This window comes from Polyodon spathula, unplaced genomic scaffold (genome assembly GCF_017654505.1).
Source record: "Polyodon spathula isolate WHYD16114869_AA unplaced genomic scaffold, ASM1765450v1 scaffolds_1585, whole genome shotgun sequence".
NCBI classification, from domain to species: Eukaryota; Metazoa; Chordata; class Actinopteri; order Acipenseriformes; family Polyodontidae; genus Polyodon; species Polyodon spathula.
This window is the reverse complement of record NW_024473062.1, coordinates 73,526-87,964: the sequence shown is the minus strand read 5'-3', so window position 1 is coordinate 87,964 and position 14,439 is coordinate 73,526. Positions and strand designations below refer to the sequence as shown.

The 14,439-nt window shown below is 45.7% G+C and overlaps 1 protein-coding gene across 1 annotated transcript; it reads left to right on the top strand.

The window, feature by feature from the left end:
• The first annotated feature begins 2,652 nt into the window (after positions 1 to 2,652).
• On the top strand, positions 2,653 to 11,565 carry pdia7 (protein disulfide isomerase family A, member 7). Its single transcript, XM_041243116.1, has 13 exons — positions 2,653 to 3,025; positions 4,116 to 4,194; positions 5,022 to 5,139; positions 5,962 to 6,069; positions 6,462 to 6,591; positions 6,734 to 6,847; positions 6,963 to 7,088; positions 8,817 to 8,999; positions 9,141 to 9,249; positions 9,586 to 9,714; positions 10,202 to 10,281; positions 10,938 to 10,995; positions 11,390 to 11,565. Exons 1-13 carry the CDS (start codon positions 2,871 to 2,873, stop codon positions 11,477 to 11,479), a joined length of 1,479 nt encoding a protein of 492 aa, XP_041099050.1. The 5' UTR covers positions 2,653 to 2,870; the 3' UTR covers positions 11,480 to 11,565.
• Positions 11,566 to 14,439: the final 2,874 nt, after the last annotated feature.

Here is a 14,439-nt window from a genome sequence, read left to right as displayed (position 1 = left end):
TTTTTTACCTTTGGAAGGATACACAAAACAAAATACGAACCCGGCCTGGCACTGCCACCCTCAGGGGAGCAGACCAAACCCATGGGATCGGCTTGCTTGTACGCAGACAGCCCTGCAGCTGCTGTTGAAGCTTTACCCCCCATCTCTCAGGGCACCTCTGTGCCTGCCTCCATTACAGCCGCGACCAGCCCATCGCCCAACTCCGCAGCCCTCCTGGGCGGCCGTTACCATGAGCACCGCCCCTCCCCCAGCTACGTCCCAGAAGACTAGCACGAAACAGCAATCAACCGCCCTGCCCGAGATGAAACAGGCAGTGGAAGCAGCCTTGCGCCATAGCTGCGAGGTGCTTTGCCAGGATCAGCAGAACCAGCTTCTCCACCAAGCCTTGGTCTGCCTGATTACATCACTGATTATTTCACCAACACCACATACAACGCTGCAACCCTACTGTAAGAGCCTCCTCCGATCCACCAGAGGGAGCTTGTTACCATAGCCGCGAGCTGGGAAACAGGTCACCCATGAGAGGATAAGGAATTTAAAAGGCACTGCAGCTTGGTTCTTGCCGGCTCGGAATTCCTCTCCTGACTCTGTGCGGCCGCGCAGGCCTGTGCTGTTGGAAGGCACTGCGCAAACACAGCTGCTCCGAGGCATTCCTGAGCCTGAGCTGGGCGTCCTCTTCACTGGGGTCGCTGCGGGCACGGTGCGGTACGCTCAAAGTGTTCCAGAACCTCCTGCAGTGTCAGCAAGAAACGTGTCGCCTTTGCTGAGGCGGTTTGTATTTTCATCATATTCCTGCCTCTTTTGTTATTTTTATTCACACATCATGGATAAATCACCGAAGGCTATCTGAGGGAGGTGGTGGGTCACGTCTGGAATGCAGTTTCAGCTGCCAGTCAGTACATAAAGACTCTGGTGTTGACAGGTGAACAAATAACCTCCATGTGCCTCCACGGCACCCTGCTGGATCTCAAAGTGTGGTGACAAATGTAGCTGCTTGGTCAGCATAAATCTCATTAAATTCACCTGGAGCTGTTGCAGACCAATTGGATCGTGACCCTACAGGTGATACATGGACTTCCCTTCCCCGGTGATGTTTCCATGAACAAACACAGCCCCGTTAGGGTGCAGCCATATACAGATTTACAGAGTCACACACTGCCGTAAACACTCAGGCTTTCCTTTCGTTGAAGAGTGTTTGAAGTCTTTTACGCGGTTTATAAATGCCTCTCCTTGTCCTGCTTATTTTTAAATGACACTCATCTTTGTTGAGGCTTGCCCGCTAGCTACCGAAAAAAAAACCCCTTCAGTTGTAATTTCTGCAGCTTTCTGCGACTCCCTGGATCGGCTCCGACGGGGTCCCTGCTCTTCCCAGTTTAACCAGTTCCCTGTTTTCTTTTGATAGGTGGAATGTTCTTCTTTTGATAGATGTGTCTTGTACCCATCAGAGCTGGATGGAACTGGTCAATAAAATGAATGAAATCATGTCACTGTTAATCAGTGTTACTCGAGATGCTGAAGCTGTCATTAATGTATCTAAGATATCAGATATCTTCTATTTCCTCTGTACTCTTGAAATCAACTCTCAAGACCCACCCGTTCTCTCTTGCTCTCTGTGCTCTTTAAGCCTGATATCTGCTATTTGCTGCTGCTATCATGTATTCTGCTCTTTCCGCTGTATTTAATGCACTATGTCATGTATTATGCTGCTATCATGTATTCTGCTCTTTCCACTGTATTTAATGCACTATTTCATGTATTATGCTGCTATCATGTATTCTGCTCTTTCCACTGTATTTAATGCACTATTTCATGTATTATGCTGCTATCATGTATTCTGCTCTTTCCACTGTATTTAATGCACTATTTCATGTATTATGCTGCTATCATGTATTCTGCTCTTCCCACTGTATTTAATGCACTATTTCATGTATTATGCTGCTATCATGCATTCTGCACTTTCCACTGTATTTAATGCACTATTTCATGTATTATGCTGCTATCATGTATTCTGCTCTTTCCACTGTATTTAATGCACTATTTCATGTATTATGCTGCTATCATGTATTCTGCTCTTTCCACTGTATTTAATCTATTATGCATTGTTTTTACTGTATCCTGTATGATGCATTTCTCTGTATTTGAAGTATTATGGATTTTCTTCTTGTCACTGCATCTTGTAAAGCGTTTTGCGATAGTGATCCACTATGAAAGGCGCTATATAAAATAAAGATTGATTGATTGATTGAAAAGCGTTATATTCAACCCTTCCTGTAAAAAGAAGGCATGCGGGCCCCTTCCTAGTTCCCATGACAACACCTCTTACTTGTTTATAACAATCTCCGTTAAAGGAAAAAACAATTCAGAGAAAGGACAAGTTCTGCAGGCTTCAGAAGCACATCGGTTGCAGTTTCTTACTGTCCGTTTATCAGCGGAGTGCTTAGTGCTTGTAAACCATCACTGTTAGAGATAGGCTTTTGACATCCACTGTCAAGAGAAGGAGAATTTCGCTGTTTGTAAGGCAAAATTATCCAGCATTTGAAAGAAAAAAAGGTTTATATGATTACAAAATAAAATATTTCAGGACAAAAGCTGCGGAGAAAGAGAAGTAAACAAACACAGTGCGTTAAACTTTCCAAAAATAAATCACATATAAAGACACAAACTACATTTCCCAGAGGTCTACGCTCCTCACAGCCCTGCCCAACCCCTCCATTGGAACCAATCAGCGCCGGGCACGCCGGTTTGCACCGCCCCCTTTTCCTCCTCCCGGAGCCTGTCGTCGGGGTTCAGGTGTCTTCGTGAGGGATCGTTTTGAGAAAGCCAGCTCCTCCTCGTCGTTATCCCGTGTTTCTCTGAGTCCTCGGTTGGGAATGGCACGGCGTGTGTCCTTCTCCCCGGTAGCCGTGCTGTTGTCCCTCGGCGCGGCTCTGGTAGCGGCCAGTGATGTACTGGAGCTCGGGGACTCGGACTTCGACAGCACAGCCGGCCGGCACGACACCATGCTGGTGGAGTTTTTCGCTCCATGGTAATAAATTGTAATTATTATTGAGTGTTTCTGTGCGGAGTAATAGTCACTGCCAGCAGTAGTTGCATGGATTGCATTTATTTGTTTATTTGCATTGTCGGTGATGAATACTAGGGACTGCGGCACAGTGCATGTGTTTGGTGGGTTGTCTGTCTATCTCGCAAAGTGCTGAGTAGACGGTGCATTTAATAGAATAATTATATTTTTTAAAATGCATGTTACTTTGCGTTTTAAAAAAATGAGTGCATGGCGATACTTGCAAGATGAGAGTAAACTGACTGAGAGGTGACTGGCCGCATTCACACTGGGTCCGCTTTGGGAGACACTGAACCGAGTTCGCCTGGATGCTGTTTCACTGTGGTCCTTTTCAGGACCGAGTTGGTTTCTGTTCACAATGCATGTTATATATTGCTGTGGAAGGAAGCACGGGAACTGTGGGGGGAGCACTAAGTACACTACACGGTTGGAGAGCAGTGTTCGCTTGCGGGATACTGCACTGTTGCCTTTCAAGTACTAAATGTAACCCTTACCGGATGGATACCTAAAGACCAGAATCCTGAATATTCTATACCAAAGCTGCTCAGTGGGCAGTTGTGGCCCCTCCCCCGAGGATATAAAGGGGCGGTGCTCACAGATCTCCACGCCATGTAAGGAGTTGACAGCACATGCTGGGGGAACTGGAACAGGAGAGATGTATAGGATAGTAATCTGTTAAATACAGCATCAGGATGTGCTTGCTTTGCTGAATCCTAAAATACCTGATAATTCATGCCTGTCTCAGAGCAGAGCCCCCTCTGTTCCCCTCTTGCTCGCGTTACGCTTTCCGGAAAATGAAGTCAATTTATAGGGTTTAATTTATCGCTATTGAAATTGGGTTATCTATTCCAAGTCGTGTAAACGCAGAGGTGTCATTTTCAGGAAACCAGTTTTCCTAATCGGTTCCCCCCCCAAGCACGTCGGTTTTCTGAAAACTTGATCTGGTGTAACCGTCCTGAAAGACTCACCCCTGGAATGATCCGAGTAATGTGATCGTGCAGCTCTACTGCTGTCCTGAAGTTTTGTCTTGCGTGCCGTGCCTGTCTCTGTCTAGGTGCGGTCACTGTCAGAAGCTCGCCCCCGAGTACGAAGCAGCTGCCACCAGGCTGAAGGGATTGGTAACCCTGGCAAAGGTAAGGGCAGTGCTTGATTTTGTCTAGTTTTAGACAAGCTAGTCTCAAAAAGTAGTTCTGTCTGTGGAAACAGGATAAGAATGTTTGTGACTTTATAGAGAATTAGAATTGGCTGGCTGGGGGGGTCAGGTGGTAAAAGCGCGGCCGCGTGGTGCGCAGGGTAAGTCGCCCAGCACAGGTTCGGGTCCTGGCTGTGCGAAGTGGCCGGTCTTCGCTGGGTTTTCCGAAGGGAGCGTCGCATTGGCTGTGGGGCTGCCGTGGGTTAGAGAGGCAAGTCCGGCAGGTACTGTTTCTCGTTGTTGGCTGCAGCAACCCCTGCTGGCCGCGCGCCCAGTTAGCTCAAAAGCAGACACCTGCAGGACTGGCCTTTGTCCTCCAGAGGTCGCTAACATCCACTTTCGAGATCCTGGGTGTGGAAGAGGAAGCTGGCTCGGTTGTGGGATCGGAGGACCCCCGCTGACCCTTCAGCTCCCCTGAGCTGTGAGGGGGGGAAAAAAAATGATTGGACACCTGAAAGAAAATCAGGAGCAAAATAACTGGGCACACTAAATTAAAAATGAATGAATAAACGAAATTGGTTTATTACAGAGCTGAGATTGCAGTAGTAAAACTTGTTATGATTCACACTGCTGTTCAGTGCTTGTTACAGTATTGATGGCCGTGTTCTCAGTCCCTGATTAGCCCTTGAACTTCCTTACCTGAGGATGGCATTCGTTTTTCCTAGATGAGGGCTCGTCGGGGTCTGTGAAACCGGTTCTAATAGTATACAGAGTTCTGGTATTTCCACAGTCGCTAATGATTTTTGTGTTTCGTGTTTTGGCGTGCAGGTTGACTGTACAGCTAACTCTGAGACCTGCGCTAGGTTTGGGGTGAATGGCTACCCCACCCTGAAGATCTTCAGGAATGGAGAAGATTCTTCGGCGTATGACGGGCCCCGATCTGCAGGTGAGTCTGTAGGCACTGATCCATCCACTAGGGGGCAGTATTGCGCGGGGGGGCAGATTTAGTGGTTACATTCCAGTAGTGTACCGTGTGTCTGTCTCTCTCTCTATCTATCTATCTATATATATATATATATATATATATATATATATATATAGATATAGATATATATAGATATATATATATATATAGATTATATATAGATATATATTATATTATATATATATATATATATATATATATGTGTGTGTATATGTGTATATATATATATAAAGATATATAGATCTCTCTAGATATATAGATAGAGACACACAAAGTTAGACGGGGCTGGAAGAGTTGCAGGGATGGAGATAAGACTCCTGTTCCATAGCAGTTTCACCCATTCCAGGTTTTAATAGGAGCTAGGGTTTCTACAGTGTATCAGTAACACGCTCGGGTGTGTCTTATTGAACTCCTAGTTAAACCAGGAGTGGATCGAAGTGCTGTGCAGTGGGAGTCTTATTGCCACCCCTGCACTATCAAAATGATTTGAATGGAATGAGGAAGGCTGCTGGTCAGTCTCGACACAGGGTTTCCTGTTTCAAGCCAGGTAACGAGTTAGAGAAATATTTCTCGACATTTTTATTGAATTTTCTTTAGCGTTCAATGCTATCTGTTAGGGAAATAAGACTCCTATTGCATGCCAGGTTTTACTATGAGCTGGGTTAGCCATGGTATGTATCGAATAGCAAGCTCAGGTCTGTCTTATTAAACTCATAGTGAAACCAGGAGTGGATCGCAATGCTATGCAATGGGAGTCTTATTACTGCGGTTGTCTGTTTGCAGATGGGATTGTGAGCCACATGAAGAAGCAGGCAAGCCCCAGCTCGGTGGAGCTGAAGACTGCTGATGATCTCGACCGGCTCCTCCACAGCTTCGATGCCAGCGTGGTCGGTGAGTACAGGAGAGGACGGTACAGGGCTGCAGACTGAGACCTGAAACAGCTGCAAACGCGAGAACCGTTTCCTCGAGGTTAGGAACCTGTAACACAAAAACGCTGCCTCGCTCTTTAAAAACGTGCGCGTGAACGCGCTATGACATCGGTCTATATATAAAAAAAATGCTTGTAAGTGTAAGTTGTTTTTTGCGGGAATTTAAATCTGTACGTTTGCTATAGCGGGTTTCTTTCCAAAGCCGCGCATTTGAGAACTACAAAACGAATAAACATGCAGGACCGGGGGATTTTTATGGTTCTGTTTTGTTAGCTACAGACACACTAATTAGAGTTTTCTCAATTGTCTCCCTTTCTCTGTCTCGTTCTCCTCTCCCCTCTCCCTCTCTCCCAGGGTTCTTCTCAGATGCTGGCAGTGCCCAGCTGGCAGAGTTCCTGAAGGCTGCTGGGGTGCTGAGGGACAGCTACCGATTCGCCCACACCAGCATCCCAGAGCTGCTGGAGAGGAACCAGATCCAAGGAGAGTGAGTATCGGTCGAGGAGAAAAAGAGAGGGAGGGTGGCGAGAGGGGGTTTAGAGGGGAGGGGAGGGCAGAGCGAGAGAAGCAGGTTGGGGGGGGTTAAAAAAACTTATGGAAACGCGCCCCTTCCTTTCGCTCCTTCCCAGAGCCGTGGTGCTGTTCAGACCTCCTCACCTCAACAGCAAGTTTGAGGACAGCTCTGTGCGATACACCGACGCTGTCTCCACCAGCGGCCTGCGCAGATTCATCAAGGAGAACATGTGAGTCTGCAGACGCATTGTCTGGTGACTTCCCAGATAAAATATGTTTATAGGTCATTGAAAAAGCCCCACGTTCTAATAAAGCTGCTCTGCTCCTCCCCTGTGTTTTTTGCAGATTTGGTATGTGCCCACACCTGACCAATGAGAACAAGGAGCAGCTGATGGGGCGGGACTTGCTGACTGTGTTCTTCGATGTGGATTACCTGCACAACCCCAAGGGATCCAATTACTGGAGAAATAGGTGAAATTATTATTATTATTATTATTATTATTATTATTATTATTATTATTATTATTATTATTATTATTATACATATATAGCGCCTTTCATAGCGGAGCACCATCACAAAGCGCTTTACAGAGGCAGGCTGTGGGCTGTGCATTATATGCAGAGTCACTTCCAATAGGACATTGATTTAGCATCTCACCCACAGGACGGAGCACAAGGAGGTGAAGTGACTCGCTCAGGGTCACACAGTGAGCAGAGAATTTTACATAAAATGCCAGGGAGCTGTTTTCTATGTACATAAAATGGCAGCGAGTGAAGTAGGTGCACAACATGCCAGGAAATAGAACTCTGTTAATCGAATGCCAGGGAAGGTAGGTCTATGAGAAAAAAAAAAAAAAAAAAAAATCAGAGGAAGTGAACACCTTTCTTTATTTTTCAGTTACTGTCACAGACAAGCTGGCTTAAAATACTCTCGTTAGCTCCTCGTCCTCCTCGTCTTCTCCTCATTGGCCAGATGCGGATTTTCCAAATCCGAATGCAAATAAATTTGACTGTTGCTTTAGTTTCTTTGACGTTTTTGCAAATTTGTATTTTTATTTCCTGTGCCGTCTAATCTGCTCAGCCGAGCGAGTCAGGGAAACTCGGTGGGCTGCAGAGCTGCAGCTGTGTGGTTATTACCCCCCTGTCTGTGGCGTAAGGCAGCACGGACACCCTGATACTCCTTTCCCCCCTTCTTGTTGGGGTGAGGGGAATCTACTTGCTTTTAAAGTTTTGTAGTTTCTTAATTCTCCTTAAGTTGGCAATAGCCGTCTTTTCCGAACTGCAGACAACGCAGAACGAATTCGGAATGCTCACTTCCGCTGTTCTACCCTGACTTGATTGGCTGGTGCCGTGGAAACCAAGAAAAGGGGGCTGGTTCCACGAAAGGGTTGGCTCTGCGAGATCAGCAGGGCGCTGCAGATTCTGACAGTTAAGCAGAAACCCTTTACTACAGAACCGAAGTCCTGTATATCCTGTAAATGCTTAGTCGCCAACGTGGCGACTTTATGGTAAAATCTGCTGGCCTTGTTAAAATTGAGGGTCGCATTTGGTGATTTGAACCACCCTGTTCACACATTAACATGTTCAATCCATTTATTCAAAATAACCAAGCCTTATCGCAGGTATAAAATACAGAACATACTGTATACAAATAAGGACAAGTAAGACAAATAAATGCATCGTTTAATTGTAATTGATCAGTTATAATTACACAGGTTTGCCAAGGTTCAGCTGCAATGAATAGTGAATTGCACAATTCTAATTGTAATTAATCCAAGGTGTGCTGCACCCTTCCTGTTCTCCATAGACAGACTCCCGTTACTAACCCTAACCCTCTCCAGGCTGAGAAGGGTATTACAAGCAGGAGTGCTAGTGTTGCACTGAAAACGATCCAATTCTGTTTCAACAAAGAATTACTCTTCCCTCCCCCTCTCATTGTAATGTGTGTGCCTGCCTGCATCTCACCCACTCCCTCGCTCCAACTCGAATGGTCCTTAACCGCATGGCAAGTCATACAAGCATAGTTCATGCAGGAATGCATGCAGAAATATTTCGTATTTGTAGACGTGCAGTGCAGATACAGATAGATCGATCGATCCCTGTCTTTTCGGTGAAACATGTTTTGCTTCTCTCCCTTTCCTGCCGTCTTCATCTCCTTCTCTCTAACCTTTCCCTCCCTCCGTCTCTCTCCTCTCTCAGGGTGATGAAGGTTGCCTCCAGGTTCGTGTCGGAGGGGATGCCTCTGAGCTACGCGATCGCGGACCGCTCTGACTTCTCGTACGAGCTGTCTGAGTTCGGTCTGGGGGCTGGGGAGGGGGAGCTCCCCGTCGTCGCGCTGCGCACTGCTGCCGGGGAGAAGTACGCCATGCAGGAGGAGTTCACGTGAGTAGCAGATCTGTGTTTCAGTTTAGCTGCAGCTTTGTGTCTGTGTGAACGTGTGCGTGTGTTTGTCTCTGTGCGCGTGTGAGTGTGTGTGTCTGTGTGTGCCGCATGCAGCCTCATTCTGTGCCCCTGTGTCCGCAGGCGAGACGGGAAGGCTCTGGAGAGATTCCTGGAGGATTATTTCGCCAGGAAGCTGAAGCGCTACGTGAAATCGGAACCTGTCCCGGAGAACAACGACGGGCCTGTCAAGGTGCTGATAGAAAAAATTGTCACAAAAGTATGACCTATCGAGGCTAAACTGTTTTATTACTTTTATTATTTCCAAGTTTATACAGCTGTAGAAATAATTCTCCTGTTGCAGAGCAGTTTCCCCATTCCAGGTTTTACTAGGAGCTTGCTTAGCCCCAGTGTACAGGTAGCAAGCTTGGGTGTGTCTTATTAAACTGTGTGAAACCAGGACCGGATCGAGCTAGTGCTGGTTTATAGAGGTGCTCGATTTAGACCGTCTCTGCTGTAGTAGTACTAGTAGCAGAGATGTTCATAGTAATAATTACAGTAGTAACCCTGGCTCCTGTACTGTTCACAGGTGGTGGTAGCGGAGACTTTTGACGAGATCGTGAACGACGAGTCGAAGGATGTTCTGATCGAGTTCTACGCACCGTGGTGCGGGCACTGCAAGAACCTGGAACCCAAATACAAAGAGCTGGGAGAGAAGGTCAGACCGTCCTGAGGGGTGGGGGGGGGTGGGCTTCGAGTCCAGGCTGTTACACTCCCCATTGTGGACGGGAGCTCCCAGGGTGCGCAGCACAATTAGGGGGGGAGGGGGGTGTCCTCGGCTCACCAGCGACCCCTGTGGTCTGGCCGGGGGCGCCTGCGGGCTTGCCTGTACGCTGCCCAGAGCTGCGTTGTCCTCTGACGCTGTAGCTCTGAGGCTCTGGTGGGCGTGCAGTGTGTAAAAGAAGCGCCCGGCTGACGGCACACGCTTCGGAGGACAGCTTGTGTTTGTCTTCGCCGCCCCCGAGTCAGCGCGGGGTGGGGGGGGGTGTTAGTGATGAGCTGAGCCTTTAAAATAATTTCAAAATTGGGAGAAAAAAAAGATACAAAAAATAATTGCCAACTACTAAATTTGAAAAAAAAAAAAATTAACAATTGCCCTGTTATAATCAGGTTTTTTGTTTTTGTTTTAAATGTTACATTTTCAGATGGCAAATGACCCTAAAATCGTTATTGCCAAGATGGATGCCACCGCCAACGACGTGCCTCCTAACTATGACGTGCAAGGGTAAGGGCGGGCCTGCGGGCGCATTCTGAAACGGCCCCAGAGCGCCGCTGTGTTTATTTAACCCAGTCCCTTCTGTGGGGGCTCGTCTGGGTAACTCAGCCCTCGTCCGTGCAAGAACTGAAGCACTGCGTGAACACTGGCGTACCCTCTTCACTGCCTCCACTCGTTACTGGAGTTATCCAACCAGCATCACGCCATCTACAGGGCCAGGGGTGGAAATAAGACTCCCATTGCACAGCAGTTTCATAAATTCCCGGTTTTACTCAGAGTTTAATAAGGCAGCCAGGAGCTTGTTACCTTTGCTGCTAATCAAGCTTGTAGTGAAACCTGGAATGGGTAAAACCGCTATGCAACAGGAGTCTGATTTTTTATTTTATTTTTTTCCATCGCTGTTGCTTGCTGACCTGGAACTTAAGATTAGCCAGTTCAGAGTAGCAGCAGTCTGATTGCTGCTGTAATACCTTTAGTACCACATTCAATAGCAACAGGACAGGGCAGACCCTACCTCTTCCATCTCCTTATTGCAACATCAGAGATATTTTTGTATTTATTTTTGAACGCATTTTGATTCTTTTGTGGGTTTTTTTTTTTCCAATGATTAAAAAAAAAGAAAAAAAAGCATGTTAATAATGACGTCTCTGTTTGTTCATTTGCAGTTTCCCTGCGCTTTACTTTGTGCCCAGGGGGAGCAAGGAGTCGCCAAAGAGATACGAGGCAAGTCTTGTCACGTTTTCATGATGTGAAAAGGGAAACCGTGATTAAACTAGGCATCGAAAGCTTGTGTTTGCTGTCACAGCAGTGCTGCACAGATACTTGATTATTCAGACCGTGCTTTCCACAGAAATCGGGCGCTGACAGTCAGGTGAAAGTCACTGGTGTTGACAGGGCTAGTTCAGCATTCAAAGTGGGCTCGGCAATCCTCAGAAATCCAAGCGGGTGTCTGTTCACTTGCTTCGCTTGGAACGCTTCATTAGCACGAGCAACACCCCTCATGTGAACGTGTGGAGAGCTCCTTCTTAATAACCTCTTTGTGCAGCTCTGTTGTCCAGCCCTGCTCTGCTCCGCTCCTCGTCTCCAGCATCGCTGACTCTGTACCTTGCCGTTCCAGGGCGGTCGTGAGGTGAGCGATTTCATCAACTACCTGAAGAGGGAGGCAGCGAGCACCCCTGTGCTGACCCTTGGAAAGGAAGATCTGTAAACGAAACGCGGGCTACAGGACAGCCAGTGAAACCTTACCCTGCTGTGCGGCGCCTTTATAATAAACTTCCCAGATATGGAGAACTCTGTATCCAAGGAGAACTGGGATCCAACAGGTTACTCATCAATCACTGGAAATACTTAATAAAGAAGAAAGACGACTGATAAACTGAAAACTCCCAACTTCGGCTTCCACCATCTTCAGATATCGTGGCAGAAAGAGCCAGGCAGGTACAGGCATCAATATACCCGGCTATTTCTACCACGAGATCTGAACAAGGGAGATGCCGAAATGGTAGCTAATTCAAACACTTGAGTTTTCATGTTCATTCTTTATTTGATAGATAGATAGATATAGAGCTAACCTCTTTCAGACTATTAGAGAATATCATAGGCTGTTGTGTATTCAAAGTACTGTTTTAAGCAAGCAATTATCAGTGTGCAATATCTTGAATGCATTTTTGTTTAGAAATTGAGAGCGCAAGGCTGGTTGTCATCTTTGTAAATGTTATTTATTATATTTATAATTGAGTGTAGAATTGAAACTGTTGGGGGGGGGACTAAATAAAATCTTGAAATTCTTTCTGGAATCTTTTGAGCCATTCCGCGTTTTTACTGTGGACTAGAGCTGCACGCTGGCGAGGGGGCCAATTTACCATCCCAGGAGAAAGAAACAGCTGCTTGGGTTTGTGTGGATCGCTGTTCTCCAGAGTGGGAAAGGCAGTAAGCATCACAACTTGATTCACTTCGATTGGTAGGTCCTCCAGGTCAGCACCAGTGACCCTCTCGTGACTGTCAGCTCCTGTTTTCTGTGGAAAGCTCAGTTCCAGTAATCGTCCGCTCAGCTCCACTGTGGACTGATTTTACAAGATTAAAGGATTTAAAATGGGGATGTGTTTTATAAGCACAATAGCACTGGTTGCTTTAAACTACCAGAGTGTCTCACAGTTTTATTTTCTTGTTTAGCAGTGGTGTTTAAAGCAACAGTGTGACTGCTTGAATACAATGCCCACAGTGGAGCGTCTCTGTCCTGTAGCGAGTGGGTTTCAAGGAAACAGTAAATTCTCTGATGCTCACGATAGCGATGTTTGTTTTGTAAAGTGGATTGGATTGATTTATTAAAAATGGAAAAATAATCAACCTAATTGTATCCTGGGATTTATTTATTTTAACTGTGACGTTATTTTTCTGTTACTGTTAACTGCGCTAATTTCTGGTTTAGTTCTGGTTCCTGTTTAATTGAACAGTTCCTGCTTTGAAACTTCATGTTGATGTTTTAATGGTTAAAGGTTAACTACAGAATTATATACAAAGCAGCAGAGGCTCCTGACTAAGTGGGGAGGTTGAACAACAAAACCTGCTTTTTTTTTTGCTTATGTATTGTTGTGACGTTACAGGCAGTCGAAGCTGGCCAGTGGCAGAAAGAGCACTCGCCCAGAGACGCTGTTTCTGTGCACTTGTTATTTACACAAAACAAACAACAATCAATCAATCAATCTCTCTCTCTCTCTCTCTCTCTCTCTCTCTCTCTCTCCACAGGGTTTCCCTTCCCTTTATGCATGGGCTAATTGTGGACAGGTATCTCAATTAACTAATTAACACTTGGCTCATTTAATAATTACTCAGTTTCTTTCCAGAGACGACTGCCTCTCCCAGCCACCTCTGCCAAAATAGAGTAGATTATTCCTAACCCCCCAGGGTCCTAAAGCCTCCTAATAAACGTCAGGAATACCACACCCACACATATATATATGAGAGGAACCCTTCTTTGAACTAATAAAGTGATTCACTGGGCATTATTTTAAAGCACTTCGTTTGACGATATGGTTCAATTGATCAACTGAGCGCTGCGCTGGACCGAAACCCAGCAGACACGGCGTGCCTCCTGGAGCAGCGCTGGGAAACATTAATATATACAAAGACAAACAACAGAGTAATACAGCCTAGCCACTGCGGGGAAGACTGCTTCCATTCCAGGGCCCTATAAGCAGCTGAAAACACAAGACTTAAAGGTACGCTACGGGGAGGAAATGTGAACGGGCTGTCCTGACCCCTCAGGTGTGTCTCCCCAGCTAGCTCAGCTTACCTGGCTAAGCACAGTTCCCTACACCCGCCTCCCTCCACAACCAGTCCTCAGGAGGTCTGCCTTACTAGACAGGCACATCCAAAAACAAAACCTTGCATTGACCTTAACTGCTCCTTCTGCAATATTTACTCTGAAACTAGGACTCGTTTATTTTGGGACTGTAGTTACTCTCTTTTTTTTTTCGGACTGACCTAACCAACTAAATACATAAAATAATTTAAAAAAAAAATGAAATTAAATTTGGGCTACATCTTATTCTGAATAACGAAATATGTGAAAACAGACCAAAACGAAATCTTTCTGTAGAATCTCTTGATCACGTTGGCCAAATTCCATATGCATAAATATAAATACACTCTCCAAAAACCTAATTTCTTCATGTTTACTAAAGAAATGGAACAGGTATAATAAAAAAAATAAATAAATAAATAACAAAAAAAGCCGTTCAGACCTATAAAGTCTGTGTATAATTATATATTGAGATTATTTCCCCCCTGTGCATGATAATTTTACGTTACAGCTGATGTCTATCGTGTTGAACTATTTTGTCTCTGTTTTCTGTTTTGCTTTTTTCTTGATTTAATGCCCAGGCTGCCTCTTGCAAGTCCAGTCTTAGTGTAAAGAGTGCGAGTTCAGTAGTCATGGTAACTTAAGAGAAAGACTACAAATCCCATCGTCCTCTGGGAGCGCATGCGCACTAATTTAACGGTTTTTTCCCCCCTTACTTCTCTTTCTGAACAAAGGTATAGTTTGGGACGGAAAAAGCCACACAAACTGAGAACGGTGTGTAAGAGACGCTGTCTTTACCAGACTGTGTGAGAGTGTCTGTGAATTTTATCAGTTTTCATAAAACAGGAATATATTTACATCTCGGC